This window comes from Eufriesea mexicana, unplaced genomic scaffold (assembly GCF_001483705.2).
Source record: "Eufriesea mexicana isolate 0111107269 unplaced genomic scaffold, ASM148370v2 scaffold382, whole genome shotgun sequence".
In the NCBI taxonomy this organism is placed as follows: domain Eukaryota; kingdom Metazoa; phylum Arthropoda; class Insecta; order Hymenoptera; family Apidae; genus Eufriesea; species Eufriesea mexicana.
In genome coordinates, this window is record NW_016908540.1 from 778,728 (window position 1) to 805,210 (window position 26,483).

At 35.0% G+C, this 26,483-nt stretch overlaps 1 protein-coding gene across 2 annotated transcripts in view; it reads left to right on the forward strand.

The window, feature by feature from the left end:
* Positions 1-26,483, forward strand: part of Pgant9 (polypeptide N-acetylgalactosaminyltransferase 9) — a 607,825-nt gene that overhangs the window by 425,882 nt on the left and 155,460 nt on the right. For both annotated transcript variants that reach the window (XM_017896748.1, XM_017896749.1), the window contains exon 5: positions 23,797-24,544. In XM_017896748.1, the coding sequence (XP_017752237.1) occupies positions 24,298-24,544 (247 nt within the window). In that variant the 5' untranslated portion in view covers positions 23,797-24,297. The remainder of the gene's footprint in view (positions 1-23,796; positions 24,545-26,483) is intronic.

The following is a 26,483-nucleotide window of genomic DNA, read 5'->3' on the forward strand; positions in this document are numbered from 1 at the left end:
CGAGTAATCAAACGTTCTTTTTCTTCGCGAAATTTCAGAAATATTTGGAAAGGAATCGAAAAACATTTAAAACTCGCAGAGAAAGCGGATTTAATTCTGGAACGTCAAGCATCGAATTCTTTCCGTTATTTCGACAGGGTTTGACTAGAAAATATTCCCGTACAATAGCCGTTCGCTCTGTTTCCCTAAATCTTAATTAAAGAGCTCTGAATTGAACGAGGTCTAAATGAACGATGTTCCAAAGCGAGGCTTTCCCAACTATGTTCCATCTCTTTCTCTATTTTTCTGAAAGCGCAAGGGGCCATAGTTTTCATGCTAGAACACTTCGATAGGAACAAACAGCGTACAATAACTCTTCATTAATCAAGTTTCCATTTTCGAAGCGAAACTTCGCGCACCTTTTTTCGTCTCGATCCTCCGCAACCCTCTCGTCCTTTCTCACTATAGTTCTCCGAGGTCATGAATCATGTTTGCATTAAAGTACCAGCAAAAAGTATCGTGCCAATCTTTTCACTAATTTCTAGTTACCCTATTTTTTCCCGCTTTTCGTTTGGTAATTCGAGAATTTTCTAAGTGCTTCTCGATGAATTTTCCAAACGTCCATTAACGATACATCGATGTAGTCTCATTTAATTAAAAATTTCCCGTTTACCGAAGTACGTATCGAATATCCGGGATAAAAGCAGAGTGCTCATAGTTTAAACGGGTCAACAAAAATAAAAATTCGTAGCAGACGAATTTTCATACGTCTGGTTAAGCCCGACGTTTATCGCGAGGTGTAATTATAAATCAAACGAATTACACTTTATTTTATGCCGTGTTCAAAAAACGTTTATTTATGACACGGTTAAATACGACGAGTGTTATCTTCAAATTCGCCCGTGATTTATCTCCATGATGCATAACCTTTTTCAACTCCGATAAGCCAGCAACTTCCGAAATTTGTTCGTTCTTCGCCCCCTTAAAATTTTCCTGAAAGTTCCCCTTGACGCGTAAAAATAATTACGACCCTTTTTGCCGGCGAGTTTTCGCAGCTAAAAACCATTCGGCCATTCTCTGCCCGTATTTGATTTAATTTAAATTCACGGCAATGGTAGTAGAAGGGAACAAAAATGGAGAAAAAGCGAGAAAAAGTCTGAAAAAGATTTGCACGTACGTGACCTTCGAGCTGAAAAACGAAAAACCTGAACATGACACGTGCATACCTGTACATCAGTATCATACTACGCCAAAGTTGAAATTGCATAGTCTATTTTTTTCTTTCGTATCTACTTACGGCAGTCGTCGAAAAATTTTAATCCGAGTACTCGAAGGTGTTAATACGCAAAGAAATGGCGCGAAAAATAAGTAAAGAGGGTGCGAATGGTCGAAGGAGAGGGTTGTTTGACCTCTGACTTTCATACTACGCCAAAGTTGAAATTGCATTGTCCATTTTTTCCTGTCGTATCTATTTTGTGGGCCATAGGAATTCAAAATTCCCGATTATAACGCGTGAGAAACCAAAAACAAAGATGGAGTGCGTCAGTCGCTAATTAATGTAATTGAATAGTATGTAGAGAGAGAGTGAGAAATACTCTACTTTTATATTTTGTACCATCTCTTCTCATTAAATATATTTCTGTTCGTTTTGTTACTGCATTTATAATTCCACGTGCTTGTCATTTCAATCTAACATACTTGTGGCACTCGTCGAAACATCTCTGTTCGAGTATTCAAAAGTGTTAGTACGCAAAGAAATGGCGCGAAAAATGAACGAAGAGGGTGCGAATGATCGAAGGAGGAGGTTGTTTCACCCCTGACCCTTATACTACGCCAAAATTGAAATTGCATAGTTCATTTTTTCCTTTCGTACCTACTTATGGCAGTCGTCGAAACATCTCGGTTCAAAGTGTTCGAAAGTGTTAATACGCAAAGAAATGGCGCGAAAAATGAGCAAAGAGGGCGCGAATGATCGAAGGAGAGGGTTGTTTGACCCCTGACCCGGCAAAATTCGACACCTTTGGACTCCCTCCGAAAACATTCACGCTCGTTAGCTCCGTTATTTCGAAAGGGTTGGCACGAGTGGTCCTCTCTTTTCCTGTCAGCGTGCAAGAGCAGAGAACTTTCAGCACGCGTGCAAAAAAAGAACAATATTGACCCTCGTTTCGCGAACTTTGCTCGAATTAGGGAGCAGGAACGGGAGCAGAAGGAACACGGGGTACAAAGAGGAAGCTTAAGGCTCGAGCTGCGAATAAAGAAACGAAACAGCTCTGTGCCTCTCTTTCGTCCTTCTCTTCTCTTTCTCTTTCTCTCTCCTGCTGCCTGCAGAGAGGAAGAAAAGCCTCGATTTACTTTCATCCCCTCGGCTACCGCCGGGGCTGTTGCACGCGCGTTCGCCGATTGTTTTTCCAATCTGACTTACACCGAGTCTCATGCAGATTCGAAATCTCGCGAAAACTTTTTTCTTCCCGTTTGCTTTTCTTTCTGGTATCCTCTTTTCCTTCGCGTTCGCGCTGTCGGGGCCAGGTCGGCTTATTTTCTTAGCGGCTCCGACTGTTTCTGCCGCGTGTTCAACGGTTGTTAGAGCGTTTCTAGCAGGCGGGATTTGAAGTTCGGGAAACTCGGAATTGGACGGCGAACCTTCCGTTTCGAGAGTTGGATACGCTTGCAGCTTGTTCGCCGAGTTTTTTGATGAAAACTGAAGTTAATTTTGCTCGATTTTCGAAGGGTGGAGCGATTGTGCGAGAACAGGGGAACCAGTCGACGAGAAAGTAAGACGAGAAAGGCAGGTTTCTATTTTTCTCTTGATTTTTCTAATTTCTCTATTTTTTCTTTTTTTTTAAAGTTATTCCATTTTTCTTTTGATTATATTAGAATTTTTGTTGTAGTTTGATAGATGTAGCGTAATTAGAGATTTTGTATTTGGGAAGTTTGGCTTGTTTGTAGGTACAAGTCAGTGTTTTTATGTTGGTATGATTGATATTGTGCGAAAATAGAGAAAACGCTCGACGAGAAAATTAGACGTGAAAGGCAGGTTTCTATTTTTCTCCTGATTTTTGTAATTTCTTTATTATTTTTTTTAGTTATTCAATTTTTTTTAATTACATTACAATTTTTGTTATAGTTTGATAAGTGTAGCGTAATTAGAGATTTTGTATTTGGGAAGTTTGGCTTGTATATAGATACAAGTCAGTGTTTTTATGTTGGTATAATGATTGATATTGTGCGTAAACAGGGAAAACAGTCGATGAGAAAGAAAATGAGAAAGGCAGGTTTCTATTTTTCTCCTGATTCTTGTAATTTCCCTATTTTTTTATTTTTTAAATTATTCCATTTTTTTAAATTATATTAGAATTTTTGTTATAGTTTGATAGGTATAGTGTAATTGTAGCGTAATTTTGTATTTAAGAATTTTGGATTGTTTTTATGGACAAGTCAGAGTTTGTGTATTGGTATAAAGATTGATATGGTTGAGTGATGATTGAAGATTTCAGGTAATTGAATAGAGATTCTTTAACATTGCTTCCTTTTTAATTATTTGATTACTGGAATCATTCTTAATTAATAATAATTTAATTTATTCTCGATTGGGGTATTATATTAAAGTCTCAGATATAGTTTCTCTTCTATATATTTGATTGAGGGAATAATTATTACTAAATAAAAATTTATTACTAGGATGCTGTATTAAAGTTTAATTAGTTCTAATTGGAGTCTGATTAATATAAATTCTCTCTCATATATATTTAATTGGCAGAATCATTATTGATCAGTGGTAATTCCTTATGAAATTACAAAATTATAATTGAGAACAGTAATTTGAATCTAAATTTGATTAGGAATTGGTTCAGCTAATTCTAAATAAATCTATATTAAATTGTGGAGTAATAAAATATTCCAATATATATTTTCTAATATTCGAAAATTGTAAAGATAGAAATCCAAGAAATATTTTTTTTACGTTACTGTATTTTATATCAGACCTACATACCTTCTTTGTCGTGCTCTCGCCTAGCAGTATCTTAAAGAACTATTTTCATTCGTGCTCATAAGGATCACCTGCCCCAAAAATTTTCAATTTCACCTCTACCACCCTTTGCACTCCACTGGCGCTGTTACGTCGACATTCATAATGCGAACCATAACTTCATTGGCGCCACCACGACAACCCTCCTAATTTGCATGACAACCCAAAATTCGCAACCTCCTTGCTATCTCTACATCTGTTTGCAGTAATCCAATTCACAATAATTTCTACCAAAAATTGTTATCTCACTTTGCTACTAGAAAAAAAATTAAACACTATAAAAAAAGGAATAAAATTAAAAATTTCACTCTTAAAATTCTTAATTTTAATTTATGCTTGCACAAAATTATACAGATACAATTTCACGTTTATATTTACGTCTCTACAGAAATGAACAAAAGATTAAAAGTACACATTTACAATTTCTCTTGTCATTTCTCACAGAATAAAAAGAATAATAATACCTTCTCCAGGCAAGAGAAACTTTCAAAAATCTGCATTTCAAAAATATACCAGAGTCACTATTCAATCCTATTGAAAACCCAGCCAACTACAGGGTGCCCATTAACATAACACAAAAATATCTTTTATAAGTACACGTTTTTAAAATTTTCTATTATTTTATTTGCAAATATATTAATTTCCAAATAATTTCTTTCATTCAGTATTACATATGAAAATACCACTGTACTCTGTCCATGAATACGGTCTCTTGCCACAAATTTTCAGTTTTTCCGTGGTCACCCTGTACAAAGGACCGAAATGAGTTTCTCGAGCAAATTTCCGACATCCAGCCACTTTCTTTTACAACCTGCTTACCCTGGAACGACTGTTCGCGCGAATTCCTTTGCACTTCGATCCTTGTAATTCCTCGAATGTTGTCATGGCTCTCGAATCCGAGGACATTGCTTCGAAATCGAAACTCTCGCGGTCGACAAGTGTCCTTCCATTATCATTACCCTTTTAACAAGGGTTGGAAATCCCTGGCCGAGAGTGGAAGGCGAATAAACAGGGACACGCGACCGAGATGTTATCATGGGCGTGGCGGTGCGACGTAACTTGGCGAAACACGGAAGGGACTGCGGTAATATGGGGAAAAAAATAGGAAACGTGGAAAGAGGAGGTCGGGGAGGGGGAAAGAAGAGTTTCGAGAATGTAATCTCACGGTCGCTGTTGTGGAAATTCAACGGTGAAAATCCTTTCCTTCACGTGACTGGTTCACGCGAGGAAATGTTTGCTGGTGTTTACAAGGAAAGGCGGTTAACGCGATCGATCGGATGCAGTTCGTAAAGCTATGGTTTGTGCATGGATCTAAACAAAGCTGTGAACAGAAATAGCGGAAATTCTCGCGAGATGACAACTGTGAAAAACTGGAATCGAATGTCGTGACAGAGAAGGTGAATTTTCCTTTATTTTCTTACGAGATATAGGTAGGGTGTAGTGAAATATTTAATTATTATGGGAAAAAGTACTTGTATCTAATATTAACATATGTCAAATTAATTGTATATAAAGTTGATATACGTAAAATATTTTTGGACGATATTACGGTAATTTAAATATAATTAAATAGATTTTCCGAGAATAATGAAAAATTCAGACATCAATGATGGACATCTGGAACAAAATTAATTGTACGTAATATTAATATATGTAGAATTAATTGTATATAAAGGTAATATACGTTAAATATTTTTGGACGAAGTGATGGTAATTTAAATGTAATTAAATATAATTAAATGGATTTTCCGAGAATAATGAAAACTTCAGACATCAATGCTCGACACCTGGAACAAAATTATTTATACGTAATATTAATATATGTAAAATTAATTATATACATACTTGATACTATTAATAAAATATTTTTTGACATAATAAAGATAGATTAAATATAATTAAATGAATTTTCCGGGAATAATAAAAAATCTAGATATGAATGGTCCACATCAGGAATTATTTTGCTAATTTCTTATTTTTTATTTGTCCAACTGCAAGGTTAAAATTATCATAATTGGTCCCTTTCCATGGAAGAAGCTGATAATATTTATATTAGAATTGAAAGACTATATAGGGTTTTATCGAGCAAAGAATATTTTTTCTTTCCTCATTTAAAGCTATAAAAGTCAATTAATCTTAATTTGTCTTGTTTTCTAAATAACGTAATGTATATACTTATTAATATATGAACAAATATTGAAATTTGCGAATCACCGCTAATCGAAGTAGCTAATTTCGATTCTGTTACTGCAGGATATTAAATAAACGAATAATTATATGTTTCATAATTAAGCTATGAATAATTTTATTCCGATACGTAATTGAACAAATTTCGATTTACACTCGATTAAATTGAAGCAAAAACAGAGTAGCCAACGTTGCTTCCATTAGAAATAATTAATTTCGGTTGTTCCTCTGTATTCTACGTTACATACATTATCATAATCGGCCAGATTAAAATTAACTTGTAACAAAATATGATAACAATGCCCAGTTCGCTACGTGTTCCATTAAATCTGCAAATGAACCGACTCTCTAGTGCTCCTTCCATCAAAGACAATTAACACTTCGATGAATTAAGCTGGCCACCCTGAATTCGGAAACTATTTTACCAAATATATTCGAAAACCGATATTTCTTAAATAGAAAAAAATTGTATTTTTATATTTTATATTTCGAAACATCACAAATTGCAAGGAACCTTGAATCCTAAAAGATTGAAAACCCCCAAAATTCCACAAAATTCTACAATATTTAATAATATTTCGAATCCTAGAAATTCTGAAAGAAATTTTTATAAATTCTTATAAATATGCAATATTTAAATTTCCACAAACCAAAGATGTAAGAAATTCAACCAATTTTCACATAATACTCTCCAAAATAATTCTTCCCAATTTAATTCATCAGATTACCAAACCTAACCTCAACGAGGAGATACGAGGCTCATTCCCTCATTAAATTTTCCCCCAAAATATTCACATATTCCTATAAATACGCAGGATAATAAACACCAAAAAATCGTTCAAATTTCCTCAACTCAAAATTCTGAAAAAATATTTTAAATTGTCATCTAAATCCCTCCAAACTGTATCTGAAATTAATCCTTCCCAATCAAGCTCATCAATCCGAAAGCTAACCTGACCAAGGACGCAAACCTCATCCGCGACATGGTTCACTCACTCGTTTACTCACTGGTTTGCTCAAAGCCCGATCGATGGAACTCAATTTACAAAGAACTGACCAAGTATCGGACGTGTATACCCTCGAACACAATGCCAGCCGGTCGAGCTGCGAGCGATTGCACTCCGCCATGGGATTATTATATTTCCAACAATCGAACGGGACGATTTCTCGTCGCGAGCCAGCTCGTTCCTACGTCCACGGCCGCGACACCTCCATTTTCCGCTAAAGTGGAGGGAACCAGCGTGTCTGGAGTAGCCGCACGTGTCTGCCTGAGGGAGAAGTGTCTATTGGAGGAACGAACGAACGAACGACTGCCAGAACCGTACGTGGCGAAGTGGTTCGTTCGGTTTTTAGTGGCCGTTACTATCGACGACACTTTTCGCGGCCGTGAGAGAGAGAGAGAGAGAGAGAAAGAGAAGGGGAGAGATAGTGAGTTTTTCGCATGAACTACTCGGGAAAATCCTCGATCGATGTAACTGGATAGAAATTGTTTTCTTTTGACTGGCTGGAAATACGCCGCGGATAATGGCCCTTTCATACGTAGACTTCAGTGGATTTTTCCAAGTTCGCGAAGTTCAGGGGTGAGGATGTCGATGTCTGTTTCACTTCGCAAGATGTGCGAAGTGAATTCGGTGTGTTTGGTTCGCTGGCTTGCATCTTTCTTTCTTAGAAATATTTCGAAGAAAGTCGTTTCTTTCCTATCTTCCTGTAAGTTAAGATTAATCCTGTAAGTAATATTAGAAAATAATTTGTTTATAATACTCTGAAATAAATGAAAAACGCGACTCTTTCATTTTTCAATAAATTAAATTCATTAGTTATTAAATGTAATAATAATTTGAATTATTGGCTTGGTTTGGAAATGTTTAATAAAAGTGTCATAAAATGAATATTTAATCGTATGTGGATAATTGGATTTGTTGAAAGAGCATGAAAGAGTGAAATTGACATGAAAAAGGTGAAAGTAAAGTAGCTAGGGAACGACAATTTTTAATGAGGCATTAAATAGAAAGTGAGGTTAGGAATCTGGATCAGAAGAATAAAGAATTATTGTTTATTGGGATTAATAAAAATTGCAGAAGATTTTAAATTATTAGTAAAAATTAGTAAATAGAAATTATTGGTAGAAAAAGATTGGAAAGTTAATTAGTGGGAGCACCAATTAAATCAAAATGGTGGATTTCAGACTTATTCTCGTGGTCAGTGGAAACGTGCAGTTATGTTTTAAAAAATTATTGTTATCCTTTGTGTAGCGTATGTAGATAAATATTGCAAGTTTTAGTGTTCAAGAGAGAGAGAGAGAGAGAGGGATGGCATTTGTACCTAAATAGCAGTAATGAATCGCAGAAGAAATAAATATTTAAGACCGAGAGTAATGAGTACCATAGCTTAAAGTGCCCACTATAAATCTGGTAATTCCAGAGTCCCGCATAAACCAACATCGTTTGGTACATCAGAAGTAGTGTACTTTGCATCACGCACAACGTCCATTATGGCATATTCAACGATTTGGCCATAACCATAACCATTCTTACCTCTTAAACATTACCATTCTTCATTGAGCCTTGAGAACCCTAATGTATCAACCCGCCAATAAAGTATACCATAATCCTAGTACTTTTTCTACTATTCAAATAAACGGGTTACAATTTCATTTGAAAACATTTCTACGTATGTACGAGCAGCATACATATAATTTAAAAGTCAATCCTGGGATAGAAATAATTACGTGGGAATAAAGAAGTAGTAATAGCTAATTTATAAAACTCTTTTTAAGAAAATCATTTTTACTGAAATAAATTAAATTTAATAGAAGGAAAATAATTATCGTATTATCCAACTACTTTCTCTATTATTCTAAATATTTTAAATGCATAATTAACATAAAACTCGAAGTAAATCAATAATTATTTTCTTTTCACTATTTAATGTTAGATATCCATATTTGAAAAATGCAGACGTGTTAGTCGTGGATATTATATTTAAATGAAGATATTATGTATTTATTAAACAATACTATATCTCAGGCTAAAAATTATTGATCTAATATAATCAATTACATTTACATTTTCTCACGTCACTCGTTCACATGTTTGTTCTTAATTAATTCAGAATTGTAACTGACCTATTCAAATACTCTCTCATTTGTTCTCTCTCCTTTCATACATCATATAAATGTACACAGTCTATACCACACTTCATTCATTACACGCATATTCGATTCACTCATTCTTTCTTACACACATCATTTATTTTATATCAATATATATATTAAAAATCTATGTTAACAATTACCACAAGTTACACACTGGTCTTCCCTCTTAATCTCACCCCTGAAACATCCTCTCTAATGACGATCTCCCATGAATTAAAATTCATAAATCGATTTCGAATAGTTATCGCAGATTATCATTTTCGCAATATCCTAAAATCATCGTAAATACGCAAGAAAGTCGAAGGATTCCGGTATCAAAATTGCAGACCAATTCTTTATATATCAAAAATCTATAAAAATTGAAATATCTATAGCAATTCAATAGATTCTGATCCCTTAATTTACGTAAATTTTTTAACTCTCAACGATATTAGTAAAAAATGTCAATAAAGTCGAATAAATCAATAAGAAACCTATAAAAATTGAAATGGCTATAGCAATCCAATAGGTTCTGATCTCTTAATTTTATTTATTTCTGATCCCGTAAATTTTTTAACTCTCCACGATATTAGTCAAAAATGTCAATACAGTCGAATAATTCAATCAAAAATTCGTAAAAATTGATATGGTTATAGCAATCCAATAGGCTCTGATCCCTTCATTTATATAAATTTTATATATATATTAAAACTCTAGTCAACCATTACCAGAGTCAAATGACGACATTAAAATTATCATTTCAACATCAATCACCTTTTAATACAATAATATACAATAAACAAATGCACACTGCAACCTAAATAAAACCTACTCATCTAAAGCTTCCTCTCAGTTTCCTTCACTGACATCTTCACACCTCCTCTGACTCCATCCTCCTGCATTCCGCCATCGAAGCACCAACAATCACTGCTAAAATCCCAGAAACATATTCAACCTGTGAACCATTCCCGGTCATCGAGCTGCATCGAGGAAGGAGCCCATTGCCTTTTCGCAAATCCCCAGAATCTCGTGGAACGTGCACGCGCATATAGTCGCGGCTCGAGCGAGCTTTCCCGCGAGGCTTTCCGCTCCGAGGATCCTTCCTGCCCGTCTCAGGCCTCTCTTTCGTCTCGCTAGCATCTCGAATGCTCGATTCACCGATACGATACAGAGGTCTGCGACGATTTTAGACAATTTCCAAGATTGCGTGCAACGACGAGGATTTTCCCGGCGAGCCGCGAACAGGGCCGCTTATCGCGGACAATTCCGATCCGCGTCGCGATACGGCTCCGATCCTCGCGGGACTGGGTAACAACGAGGCGAAAGGATGCGATTTCTTCTTGGATGAAATTGCTCCGCGACCGGGTATCTCGTTGATGTACGTGTGTTGAGCATGGGTGTTGCAGAGATTTTGCGGTATAATGGGAGTATAACGCGGCAAGTTTCGTGTTATGGGGATTTTCAGATGCACGGAATCGGGAAAATAATTAATTACAGGTGAAGGAATAATATTTTTCCCGATGTGCCGGAAAATAATTTTAAAAATTGTAGTATCACTAGCTTAACCCATTGACAGTTTATCCCGTGACAATCACGGGCATAGCGTCAAGTACTATACACGGAATAATTATTAACAAGATACATATAAAACACGGTTTTTTATATTTTTTATTACATGACGAAGTGTTTTCGAACATACAGAGACTGGGCATTTTTTGAACATGAATTCGCAATTTTACTACACTGTGAAAGGGTTAAGGACCGTGAAAGAGATAGCAGGAGAAAGTGACAGGACAAAAGCTAAGACCTATCGGGAAAATATTCGTCGACGAACAGTCCATTGATGGATCTACGATATTTTCGGTGATCGAAGCAGTGAGGGTAGTTTTTAAGATCGATTAGGAAATGCTGTATCATCAAGGGATGATCCTTTGGAGAGAAGGGTGATGTGTAAAACTTTGTAGCGAGATATCGAGAGGAATCATACAGAGAGTCACTTAAAATTGTTTTGTGTTGTCTTTTATTTTTATATATATATCACTGTTTAACCAACTGCTTTCTTTCTTCAACCATATTTAAATTGCTTTTATGTAGAAACGCTAGGGTTTGAGAGTGAATTGCAATGGAACACTTGGGCCTACCTAGCTAATGATGAGCAATGAACAGCATTCTAGGGTTCGGGCCGAATGTTTGACCGCGTGCAAGGATCAAATGAACGGGAAATTTATGGCAGTATCGAATGCATATGAGTGTTTAGGGTACGTGATACACTGAAATGCGTGATTGAGAAAAGAGAGCATGAGTATGAACGAACACAGAGTGTAAGGTTTAAATAAGGATGCAAGGACGTGAAAGAAGATAGTCCTTTACGGAGTCAGAGAAAGAGTTGACGAGTTACGAGTGTTAGTTGCATGATCATAGATCAGTTACTAGTCTAGTCTTTTAGTTTATACTTTATTCCTAAGTCTCTTTTAGCTCGTAATAAATATATATTGGAATAAAACAACATCCCTTATTCCTTTTATATTTGCCAATCAAAAGTATCCCTATATATATGAGGCGTGTCCAGGATCGAATACCACAAAATTGTCTAGGTCTAGCTAGCCTAGGTGACCTACAGAAATATTGACGAAGCAATGATGAATACAGGCATCACAGAATCTAGGCATAGTAAGTGTATGGAAGAGCATGCGAGCTCCGGATACCAAAAAGACAGCGAGTGACGAGCACTTAGTAGGGATAACCGGAGTCTCAGTCGAAGCGACGATCCACTTGAGCTAAACAGCGATCCTGATGAACGAACAAAGCAGGTCCATCCTTAACCCCTTGGCTACTGTGGGCGCATATACGCGCTCCGAAATTTTGCTTTTGTGACACGGAAGGAGCATATAAACGCTCAACACAGTTTGCTTTTCTGACACGGAGGACGCGTCTCTACCCAAAATTTTGCCTTTCTCGACGGACATTGTAAATGAATTCCTACCCGTGTGGTACGACCGGTGCATTTCAAAGTCTGTCGTAGTCAAAGGGTTAAAAGGGTAGGTCGTGAAACGTAGGGAAACAGGTTACGTGAGAGACGAGAGCGTGCGTACCTCATAGCGAAGAGAAAAATATCAAATCGGCCACTGAGAGTTAGACTTCTGACCTAGGCCTCACTTTGTAAATCCCCCTTACAGCATAGTCTTCTTAACCCTTTGCAATCGAGAGACCATTTAATCTGATTTTAAAGATGGATGTTAATTGATATATCAAATTTGCAATTACCCAACGATGCGTGGAATATCGAAATAAAATATTTCTACGCCTTAATTTGCATACGATTACTTATTTACCGTTTTAGAAATATCGTCGACTTTATGGCAGGAAGTCTTCGAATCACTATTTTCCTGTAACGAAAAAATCGCAAAGGGTTAATACTTGACAAGCGCGATGAGAAGTTAGGGTAGTCACCCTGATCAGAGAAAACACACCTACTGATATGTTCTCAGAATTGTTAAAACAATAGCAAAGAAGGTCAGTGAAGGAAGAGGAATGGAATTTCGTGTGAATTCTGCTAGTGGGCTCATCACTAAGGCTGTCTTAGCACAGCAGCCTGAGAGGCAGGTCAGGAAGTGCAGGTATTTGTATAAAAGGGGCGGTTAGGTGACTTCAGGGAATTGTGTTCCCGATGGTAGCGACTGGTGAACATCCATAACTTCCTTGGAGAGTAATTGCGTTAGAGCTTGGCAATTCTTATTTTGTCAGGGCACTTGATGTCACGCAATTTGTATTTGTATTTGTACTTGTACTTATCTGGGTCTGCAAGGAAGCCAGCCTTCTGTATACCGAGTCTTCTACATCCTTCTTCTACTTGTAAGTTTTATTTCCATTTTCGTCGATGATAAAATAGTTCTAGTTAATTAATGATAGATTTTTAATTATGGATATTCAGTTTTCAATCTGAATTCTAAATATTTAGAGTTTTCCTGAAATTGGTTCCTCTGGAAGCTAATTACTTCTGAGGTTCTGACTGTGCAAGGCTTCTTTGTGTTCTTATCAAAGAAATATGAAATTAATACCGTGTCTCTCGTGGGATTCTGTCCTTTTCTCTGGTGCTTTTCCTAGGGAGGAGAACAATTGGGTTTTTCAGGTCCTCTAGAGCGTAATTGGACGTAATTCGAGAAGACCCATGGTCGTAGCAAGCGTCAATCAATAGTTTAAAAAGTCATGGGAATTTCCTGTACATAGATATGTGTTTCATTGTATTAATGATAACAATACCCTTTCAAGATTCACAAATTCGATGCTACGATTAGGGTTCCTTTGAAGGATGTAAGATAAAGATATTTGAAATTATAATTTATCAGAGTTAGGGAGGGATCCTAATTTTTAGTACCTTATTTACAATCACGTGTATATGATTTCCATTTTTTAAATTTGTTTTGAAGAAAACAGAGAAGTTATAAACAATATTTCTTCTATCTCTATTTACCATATTAATGAATTAATAATTAATAGGTTAACGAATAATAATTAAATCTGGCGAATATTATTGTTATAATATTCTATTCCTTTATTTAATAAATAAAAATAAAATTTTATACGTTCTATTATAGCTATTTAATTTTTGTATTTGAAAAACGATAGAAATAAATTCCCTGTGTATTTAATTTTTTCATTTGAAAGTTAATGAGAATAAAATTGGATATCATTATGGTTGTTAATGTGTTAATGGATTGAGTATTAATCTCGGTGTATTTTTAACGCGATATCATGAATCGTTTCGAAGTGAATCGGTTACAAGTGCTTTCAGTGAGGCGTAAAGAACGATGTATTTAACGTGGAGGATAATTTACCGCCGAGGGAATCAGTAATGTAATTGATGTAAAGATAGCTATTCATAAGGAAATAATAACTCCTGTGTGAATCACCAACGCGTTTTAATACGATACGCTTAATGCTATTAGACTAACATTTACTCTATATCTCTGCCAACTACACCGCGTATCTCCATTTCTGCTTCGTTTCAGGGATATTTACATTCTATAATTTCTTAATTAATGTAGTATAATTGCACACGCGATATCACTCTGTTTAGCCAAATAATTAAATACTGTTAGAAGCTACTGCTATTTCCCTATCCGAAACTCGGTACATTAGAAAATCAAATAAATAAGTCATGAGACGTACGATTTTTTCTACCCTAATTAAAACAAAAATTCATGTCAATTCCGAATTACAGTTCGAAATAACGATTCGAGTAAAATATAAAATACGTATCAACTCTCTGCAACTAGAATTTTCATTTAGAATTTTTATAAGAAAAATATAATTAATCATTTCGTATCTCGTTCGAAAATCTAGAGTATGACGATTGTTATTAATAAATTATTCGCTACTATAACTGCGATAAAATTGCAAAATGCAGTGTACATAGTAAGCAATAAATAAATAGTATTTGCAATGTTATATAAGGATCAGAGATAATTGATAGAAATTACCCCTAAAAATAATTCATTGCACGTGTGTGGTCGTCAAATTCGAGAAAATAATCGATCAGGTGTGCTCTGATTAGCATGGATTTATTTATCCTTGTAACGCGAAATCGTGCAAGCACATTCCGGTTTTCCTGTGCCCCGTGGACGTTTAATGTAGGTCGAGCATAAACGTGTTGGCATATTCTAATATTTCGCATGCGAACGCTAAATCATGTATCGATTAGGGCGATCCGCTGAAGGCAGAACATGCTTTCCTATGGTCTCGTTTTAATTAAACGTCGCATATTGCATTATGTCCGACACACGAAACGCAATCTGCTATAAATGCACGAAATGAGATTCAATTTTTCGATAATACCAAATTTTTCTATTATATAAATTAGGATATTAGTAGTCAGCCTCGTCGAAGTACTTTTTCAATAAATAATTTGGTCTCTATGCGAAGATGGAAGATGGCAGAGTTATTTTATGGTTTACTGGTTGTAGGAAGTATAGAAAGATTCAGGAGCCACGTCGAATCGGAATCTAAATTATAGTTGTTCGTTCGTGATCATTTGGGCTAATTGAATTTCACGCAGAGATGTTATGAATTTCAATAGAACGCCCTGGTTCGAACGCGTGCAGAAATATGTAATTAATTATGATCTTCGCGATTGATTATTTCCATGGGTATCTCTGCGGCTCGACAGATTATTCCTGAAGTGTTCCGATAAACTCGAGAAATATAAGAATGATTTATCTGTTTTTTAATTGAAAATATTATCGACATCTTCTGTTTTTATGTGTTTGCCTTATGGATTTATTATTAATTATAGAAAGCACGCAATCGTAGTTGATTCACGACTTTGCTTTAATACCCTGGAAATTAAAATTTATTTCTTTTCAATTGCTGCAATATTTTTACTACAGTTAATTAAATTTATAAGTATAAAAATATTATGGATATCCATTCTATTTGTTTACTCTTAGTAATAGAAAAATTAAATTTCCCACAATTTTATTTTAAGGATGACGCTAATATTTTGGAAACTAAAATTTATTTCGAAATTTAAATCCATATGTATGTTAATTTTGGGAAGAATAATTGCAGATAATATTTATTTCTTATTTAATTTTATATTCACAATAAAGAGCAAAAATTGGAAAAATTATTTTTCTATCTCCCTACTGTATTTTCCTCATAGTCGTTTATCTGGCAAATCGATTAACTGCGTAAAACAAAAATAAAAAATTTACTTTAAATACCGAAAAAACTCCAAAGCCGAGGTAGTAATATAATACAGCTATTTTAAAAATTCCAAAGTGAAGTTAATAAATGAAAACAATTATTTGAAAAATTCCAAAGTGGAGTTAATAACTGAAAAAAATTATTTGAGAAATTCTGAAATGGAGTGAATCTTTTAAACCAATTATTTTCAAAATTCATGAAGTAAGATTAATTATTTTATTCCACGAATAACCCAATTGTTTCTTCTTACCAAACATTTTCACTTCCACCACTTAAATAAAAGAGGTTAATCATTTCATTCTACGAATAATCCAATTGTACCTTCTTACCAAATATTTCTACTCACACCCCTTAAATAAAATATATTTCTAAATATACCTAAATATTTTCCAAGTGTTCCAAAATTTTTGCCCAACTATTCAACACGACGAAGCTTCTTCCTGCACCCAAAATAATTTCTCAGATTCTTCACAGAGGCGACTCTAGAATCTTCTGGTAATTCGCTCGATGGCCTTGCGAGACATCTCAGAAACGCTTCTCCCAATTCTAAACGCGAAATTCCCACGCGATTGCACGCACGACGCGTAGTTGATACGCTTGAAACTTTCATAACCTCGTTAACGCGGCGCCTGTATCCACCCATGCATCAGGATTCGCGCGCGAATCCGCTCGCGGGACGCGCATTACGGCGTCGCAGGAAATTCGTAATTCAGTCGTGTGATCACGGCCGGGCTTGTTTAATTGAAATACGCCAACAAAATTGCCCGTCTCTCGGGCGTCCTATGAAGCGGAATTTAATCTCATTGCCGGCGCGACTAGTCGCGTATTATCCGCGTAACGAGCCGCCGAATGAAACAATTTCGTTTCGCCAAGGTGGATTCGCCCGGGGCTCGTTCGTGTACCCCTTCGTTGTATTTCGCTTAGGGGAACGCGCTATCATATTATCGCCTTCTATCGGTGTGGAAGATTCGATATCGATGAATCCATGCTTGGCTTTTAGAAGTCAGAAGTTCCTTACTAATAGACATCGATGACATAGAAATTAAAAATCGGTGACACAGAAATAAGTCATAGTTACGATTCATAGCAACTTTTGACGTTTATTCGTTTGTACAACTATTATTTTTGACATTTTCTGTTAAATATTGCATCGATTTCAGTGGAATTAAATTTAAAAAAATTGTCAAATATTGTTAAATATTGTTAAATATTCCATCGATTTCAGTGGAATTGTAGCGACCATCATTCTCGCCCTCGCCATTAGGTCGATTCCACCTTCGAGGACTTTCCCGCAAGTCCTCGGAAAACTCCCAGTTTCCTATATATATAACTTCCCGTCTTTCCAATAGTATCCCCAATGTCTAAGGCAAGGGCCTGCTAAACAAGCCTTACTGATGAGTCCGCTAGCAGGCCCGAGACGAAACGCCATCCCTTCCTTTTCCTAACGTCCCTTCTAGCTATATACCACCGAGGATACCTGCTACAGTCAACCCTAAACGATGGTGGGGAGGACTCCCTCAGAATTAAATTTAAAAAAATTTTTGTCAAATATTTTGTAATAGGTTTGTTACATATTACAATAGGTTAAATTACAAGTATCCTATGGCTTTAAGCTTAACTTCGTTTTTCAAATTTGTGTGGTGTTTTCTCTATCGTTGATATGATAGGAAGGAGAGTTTTTAGTTAATTAAATACGATTATAAATTGTTATACAATTTTTTCCTGATAGGCATCGGTGACATAGGAATTAGAAATCGGTGACATAGAAATAAGTCATAGTTACGATTCATAGCAACTTTTGACGTTTATTTGTCTGTACGACTATTATTTTCAATATTTTCTGTAAAATAATGCATCTATTTCAGTGGAATTAAATTTTCCACAATTTTTGTCAAATATTTTGTAATAGGTTTGTTAAATTATAAGTATCTTTTAGGTTTTAGTCTAACATCGTTTTTCAAATTTGTATGATGTTGTTTTCTGTATCATTGATATAGTAGGAAGGAGAGTCTTTAGTTAATTAAATATCATCATAAATTGTAATACAATTTTTGGGGAAAATGATTAATAATGATTAATGTTTGATAGAATAGAAGGAGGAAGTTGAGTGGATTAAATTCTTAGTTCTTTAGAATAATCTATTATTAAAAATAATAAATTCTGTGCTTTAATAAAATATCTATTATATGTTAAAATATTTTTATTGCATTGAACTATTATAAATATTCAGATTATTATTTATGCATCGATATAAAAAGTTGTATTGCATGTAGTTAACATATGTAGATAATCTCCTTACTCAGGTCCTGTATGCAAATAAACTTGCGCTGAATTTATGCAAAGCCGTGCAGATATGTTCTAATTTTCTAAAATACAATATCTTCTCCTTATGATTTTAATTACGATACACTATCAGGCACCAAAACCACTTACTAAATAAATAAAAAAAATCCCCAAATTTTTGATCAACATTTACAAAACAATTTAGTCTTCAAGCTCACAATAAATTACCCCGATAAAATATGGAACACGAAAAGATTAAATTAACAAAGCTCAAAGCAACCTCGCCTCGATACTTTTATTTCTAGTTTAATCTCAATCATCTAAAATCTAGAATTTAAAATACAATATCTTTTTTTTATAATTTTAATTACGATGCACTATCAGGCACCGAAACCACTTACTAAATAAATAAAAAAATCCCGAAATTTTTGATCAACATTTACAAAACAATTTAGTCTTCAAGCTCACAATTAATTATCCCGATAAAATATAGAACACGAAAAGATTAAATTAACAAAGCTCAAAGCGACCTTGCCTCGATACTTTTATTTCTCGTTTAATCTCAATCACAATTTAATTCTATTTTGCCACAACAGTTTTAGAAAGTAGCGGTTGTTCGAAACAAGCCCAATACCGGAGGAATTTAAAAATTCGCGCGATAAACCAATTAAAATCGCAGGAAGCTTGCGAAACATCGCGATGACCAGGAAATTAATTAGCAACCTCAACACGTGCCTGCAAGTACACAGATCAACTCTAGATTAAATCGCGAGTCGATCTAAGCCGGCGGCACGGCCGATAAATTAACCTCGCGAAACTTTTTCAAGATGCCCGTTCCAGCTGCAGGGCCGGAGAAATTTTCGGAATGCAGGTATCTGGCACCGTGAGCCCGTTGCATCGGTGTTCGTAACGGTACACGATGCTCGGTACGGCGAGTACGCGTGCTGCTCGTATCTTTTGTTTTCCAATGCCGAACGTGGGCATTCTAATGTCGGATTACGAACGTAGATTGCGGTCCGCTCATTCTTCTTTCGCTTTTTTCGCAATTCGCGTAATGTTTCGCCAGTCGCGGCACCATTAGCACGTTCCACGCTTACGTTATCTCTGGCTCCGATGCAGCCGAACGTGTCCCCGAATCATGTTCTACAATTCGACAACCGTTCGATACATATTTGCTACCTTCGACTATCGATAATAGCCATTAACGCGTGCCCCAGAAGTATTCGACGCTTTAAACCGGCATGCAGAAATTTATTTCGCTCTTTTAATCGATTTGCATAGTAATTGCTAATGAGGAACGTCGTGTTACTCATTCGTAAAATTCGCTCTATTTTAGGTATATAAATATTAGTATATGTTTTTCTATATTATATTCTATATTATATTAATATTATATTATATTATATTATATAGAATATATTTGGAAGGGTTAATTCTATAAATTCGCGATGTTTGTTTTACTTGTTTTACTTTAATTATTTTTTTCTTCTGAAATTTTGAACAATTTCGAAATATACATTGCGGTATTTTTATAATATTTATCTCTGAATTTATCAATGAAAAACATCGTATTATTAATTTGTAAAATTTATTTAATTTTGTCTCTATAAATATGCGTGTAATTTATTCTATAAATACTGAAAAACATCATAAAATTTGTAAAATTTATTTAATTTTGCGTATATTTTATTCTATAAATAATTGAAAACGTAATGGTATTAACTTGCAAAATTTATTTTACTAAATTAGATTTACAAATATTTTAAAAAATATTAGAAACGTAATTTATTTATTTTATACAAACTATATTGCTTTCATATAGTATATAGTATACACTCTGTGACAAGAGGAAAAAGGAAATGAAAATTAATTTCCTTGCATCGTAACATCATCTCGTAACGTACCACGAATGTGGTATATGAGTTCTCGGTTTGGCAAATTGGTTAATTCGACGAAAGAAAAATGGAGGAATATATTTTTGTTAAATTTAAAGAATTAAGCACGAATCGATTGGGTCGATTTTTAAAAAATTATAGAACGGAGTTAACCACCTTGGCTTCAGCACGGTTTCGAACATTAATTTATTCGAGGACTTGCGATCACAGTCAGCGGATTGAATTTCGACCCTTCGTAGCACTTGCGACGCAACGAGAAGTTTCGCAGTGATTCGTTCAGGTTAACGAATCCATCGTGGAAGGATCGCGAAGTTGGTACGATTTACGCGAAACTTCCCTTTTCTTCCTGCTCGAACAGTTTGAAACTCGAAATGAAACTCGGAATGAGAACTCGAACTTTGTTTCGGTGATTTCGGAAACGGTAATTGTAACGATCGTTGATCAGGTTAGGGGAAATTGCGTGATAATTCGGTTGTCACGTGGCAGAATAATCGAGAGATGCTCGATTCCGCTGGAAAACGATTAAATATTGAACGATCGAATTAGAGATCGATTGAACAGTTTGATGAAAATGGTGGCTAAATAATGAATAACTAAATTGAAAAATGATATGGCTGGAAATAGTCGAACTGGAGCAACGACGATCGAACTAGGAAATAATCCAACCATGCTAAATTGAACCGTGGAATGAATAAGGAAATAATGATCGATTTCACTGGGTAATCGATATTTTATCACCGAGGTAGAAAGTAATTAAGATTTAAATTCTAAATCGAGGAATGATCGACTGATTCGATTAGAAAAACCAAGTACTTAAAATTTTCAGATTTATATTTGGAATTAAACATTATTGAAATATAAAAGAAAATAATAAATATTCTAAAAACTGACTTAAATTAAAAAGCTTCTGAATATTCTAAAAGATTCATCGGAATTAAAAAATTCTAAATATTCTAAAAAATTCGCTTGAATTAAACAGATTCCAAATATTCTGAAAAATTCATGGGAATTAAAAAATTCCAAATATTCTAAAACATTCCCACGAATTAAAAAGATCATGAATATTCTAAAAAATTCATTGAAATTAAAAAATTCTAAATATTCTAAAAAATTCAGTTGGTTAAAATGAGCTTTAAATATTCTGAAAAATTCACTTGAGTTTAAAAAATTCGAGATATTCTGGAATGGAAAACATTCTAAATTTATGGAATTTGGAAATAGTCGTGCACAAAGGGATGAAAAACGACTGCGCGAAACTTTGAATGAAGAATATTCTTAATAGAAGATTACAAGCATTATATATCCCAACACTGTTACTTCTTCGAGAGAAGGGAACCATTCGAAGAAACTTTGCCTCGTTGTTGATTAATTAAGTTTGTTACCCGGCCGGATTGGTATACTTTCGAACGCTTGTTCCCAGGGTATAATCAAAAGTTTCACCGCAAACGAAATTTCCTTGGATGATTTACTTTGGTTAATGAAATCCTGGCTGGTGATGTATTACTCAATTACTTCGAGTAAGTTAATTTATGGGTGTATCTTCGCAGCGCGTTGCCCGGCCACACCGCAAATATGTCTTTAGTAAATATTTCGTGGCTCGCCAGTTTCAACTCCCGTAAATTCCCTTCGACGCACCGGACGCTCTGTTAATCCCTTTTCTAATCTCGCGCCCAGCTCATCCACGAATACGCGAATCGCTGATTTTTCCGTTAATTAAGCAGCAAAGTTCAAACGAAGCAAGTTTCTTCATCAGCCAGATTTTAACTGGATTAATAAAAGTTCCGACCCGAGACGTCTGATTAATCGAGTTTGTACTTCTTATCGCGTTGCACTGCCTAACCCCGTTTCGAGTGACACTTCGCACGAGCGAGGAACTTGCTCTTTCAACGACGTCTCGTTGTTTCATTTCTTCCAGACGACCTTGCAAAATTAGCTGGCGCACGTATCGAAATTCCAATTTGCCTTGTCCATCCAAATTCACTCGCATTTAAGTTTGGAATCTAGTGTAGACTACTCGATGATTTATATTTCAACCCTTTGTACTCGAGAGGCGCCTCTCAGTCACCATTTAATTGCATTTTAAGAATCGATGTTAATTAATATATGAAATTCAAAATTACCTAACGATACGTGCAATGTCGAAGTAAAATAATTCTACGTCTTAATTTGCATCCGATTTCTTATTTGCCATTTTAAAAATATCCTTGACTTTATGACAGAAAGTCTTCGAATTACTATTTTTCTGTAACGAAAAGATCGTCGAGTGCAAAGGGTTAAATTGAAATTAAGGAAATCTTAGATAAAGTTGAAGAAATTTTCATCTATTAATTTAATACAAATTATTAAATTTAATTTAATACACGACACTAGAAATTATTTTTATTTTTCAGCATGAAATTATATTTTTTCTTTACAAGTAACGAGGGAAAATAAATAATAATTTTATGAACAAAGCTATATTTTTTTCATTATTTGTAGTGGGTGGAATTCAATTGCAATTAACCAATATTTTTTTCAGGATCATATTTTATTTATATTGTATTTTAAAAAATTAAATAAAGTATGTCGGAAGATCCAATTTCTATGAGGATCCCAATCCATGCGGATAGTTTCATTAACTTTCCCCGATTTAGTCAAGACTTGTTCGCTGGTTCTACTTTCCACACGCCAGCAGAATGCGAACAATTGCGTGATCGAACATCTCGTTAAAGTTTCCCACGTTACAATAAAGGTAGAATAACGAAAGGCCACGATAATTGTCGAAGAATCGATTACTAAATAACACAGAAAGCAGGAAACAAAATGGAATAAAAAATTCGCTCGTTTGAAACGTGTTTTATTCTTCGATAATTAATTTTCCTTACCTTTTATTACCATATTCTCTGTTCAATTATCGTCGACTTCAGTCCTTTCTTCGAATGTCTGATTCAATAAGTTTTTATTCCATTGATGGTAGAAAAATGTTCAATAACATGATAATGATTCTCTGTATTCTTCTATACTTATCTATATATAAAGTTAATGTGATAACTCGCATCGAATTTCCTTTAACTAAGAAATTATTTTACAAAAGTTCATCATTATGAACATATTCGAATAATTTATTCGAATTTTATAAGCTTCCCTGTCAATATTAATTAACATCTATTTATATAAACTCGCGATATAAATGTAAATTGATTTTCGAAACTTGACCAGTATTTTCATCTCTGATTACCATTATTTGTTGTATTTTCACTCACGCCGAAAATTTTCTGCTACAATTACTCCACCTTGCTAATATGAATTGCAAACAATAAGTCGTGTTATAAAATTTATACGGAATTATCCAAGCATGCAAATATTACTCATTTAGTTTACCAAATGTTTAATACCCTTTAATCTCAGTTTCATTGTGGGATATTTAGCATAATAATTCACAAATTCAAATATTTATTCTAACAAGAATTTCCACTCGAGTTTTAAATACGATCTTGGTAAATTTCATCGACAAATAATTAACAGATTTATAATATATTTATTAAAATTGCTAAGAATTTTCAAATATATAAAAGAATTCTTCAAATATCTCTTTTCCTTTTTTCCAGACAAAATCATGCGGTGATACTCGAAGAAGCCGAACTGCAAAACGTACATATCAACTCATATCGTCATAGCCAACTCGAAGCATCTTCACTGAAGCACCATCGAGAGCACTAACGAAGCATATCAGATGAAAATGAAAGTCCAACGATGATCCTGTCTCGTCCACGTGATATCAGGTGTCGATCAAGCCGGATCGACGAGATTCCCCAACGCACCCTGTCGTAACCTCTCTGCTCCGAAGCTTGGACCGAAGTCAACGACCAATTAAGTCGTCTGTATCGTAACAAGAACCCGTACTTCACCCCCTACTCGTGACAGAATATTCGAAAATTCGAACGCGGGCCAGTGAGACCGAAGGCCTGAGAGGATGTTGCTGAGGTAACGCGACCTCTCGAGCCGGCTGAAGAACGATCTGTAATCGAACCGTGCTCGAAGAACGAAGAGGTAGCAGCTGACGAAGAGCTGTGGATTCCGCAAGGCCAGGTCCAGGCTGATAGCGAAGCATGGGTTTCCCCAGGAGAAGATCCCTGTGGCTTAAAGTGGCGATTCTAGCAACGGCGGTCTGGGCCACCGTGTGCTTCCTGTTGTACACCGAAGACCGTGCCAATGTCGCTGTGCAAGGGTTGGCACCATCAGGCGTCGCGGCGCCTCAAATGGCCAATGGTTTCGTGCCTGCAGCCGCGCCTCTGAGAAAAGAGACGCCACTTAACCAGCCCAAGCCAAAGGTGGTGCAGGCCGGGCCCGAGCAAGGTAATTAATCGCTTGTTTATAAGGGGATGGGGTGGATAGGTTCGAGGAGAAGGGATTTTACTTTGAGATCAGGGAGATTGAAGTGCAGGAGGATTCGGGAAAAATGGGGTTGGTCTTGTTGGGGTTGCAGAGTGATGGTTTGGTGACGAAAGGTGGAGTTTGGCAGTTTGAGGTAGTTTGAAAATCGTGAGTCTTGTGATCAGCTTCATTAGTTATTATTATGTTGTAATATATTATAAATATCGTATTATTATATTATTTATTAAGCTTCTTTAATCGGAATTTTGTCTGATCTCGAGGGGAGAATATTATGATTCACTTCACCTTCCCTATTTTAATTTGAAATATAAAAATTGTTACTAACAAATAGATCAGTGTTGTCGTGTGAATCGTGTGAAAGATAGTAATTTGGAAATTGTGGATCTTGTGATCAGCTTCATTAGTTATTATTATGTTGTAATATATTATAAATATCGTATTATTATATTATTTATTAAGCTTCTTTAATCGGAATTTTGTCTGATCTCGAGGGGTGAATATTATGATTCACTTCACCTTCCCTATTTTAATTTGAAATATAAAAATTGTTATTAACAAATAGATCAGTGTTGTCATGTGAATCGTGTGAAAGATAGTAATTTGGAAATTGTGGATCTTGTGATCAGCTTCATTAGTTATTATTATGTTGTAATATATTATAAATATCGTATTATTATATTATTTATTAAGCTTCTTTAATCGGAATTTTGTCTGATCTCGAGGGGAGAATATTATGATTCACTTCACCTTCCCTATTTTAATTTGAAACATAAAAATTAGTAATTGTTACTAACAAATATATCAGTGTTGTCGAATAAGTCGAGTGAAAGATAGTAGTTTGAAAATTATGGGTCTTGTGATCAGCTTCATTAATTATTATTATATTATAATATATTATAAATATCATATTACTGTATTATTTATTATGCTTCTTTAATCGAAATTTTGTTTCATCTCGATGGGAAAATATTATGATTCACTTCCCTATTTTAATTTGAAACATAAAAATTAGTAATTGTTACTAATAAATAGATCAGGCTTTATGTCATAGTATATATTTAAAATATACTCTAATCGAGTGATAGGCAAATGAAGTCAATTTTAAGAAATAAAGGATGCTAGGTAACTTATTATCCCTTAAATAATGACATGACATCACAGAGGGTTAATGATATATTTATATATTACTTAAATTACACTAAGGTGGACTGTATAATTTGAAAATTACAATCTTCCAAAAATTTGTGAGTTTGTTAGAGACCCGAAGAAGTTGAATAATCCTGAAAATTTTGAAAAGCATAAAAATATATTTGAATTCCATTCTAAATAATTCTTCATACCTGTTATAGTTCTAAGAGAACAGATAAAAGAAGCACTTTACATCCTATAAGTAAAGTATCCTTAACAACCCCATAATAATTAAAAAGGAATAAGACGTATTTTTCAAAATTCTACATAAACAAACATCCTACTTAACAATATTATACTCAAAAATATCATTTACTAATTTAAACTCAAAATTTAAGAAGATTATATTTCCTTTTCCATTCCTTTTTCCGACTTTCAATATCCTTCTTTGCTTATTCACCCTTGTTCCCACCCTCTCGCGAATACGCAACCAAACTCTCTCGAATACGATCGATTTCTCCATTCTCCCAAATCTCCCTTTCCATCCACTCGCAGTACCCTCTTCCGAGTCCCGCGTAAACTCAGCTTTCCCTCAAAACGCTATCTTTCCACCCCCTTTATCGAATGCTCGTTGCATATTGTCTCGTCGTTAACTTATCGTCGGTGACATAAATCGGGCATAAAAAGGGGCGTATCGCGAATCCCTGGACGGTATTCAGCGCGAACAAAGGGCGGCCGGTGTACAAAAGGTAGCAACCGGAATTTGGAAAGA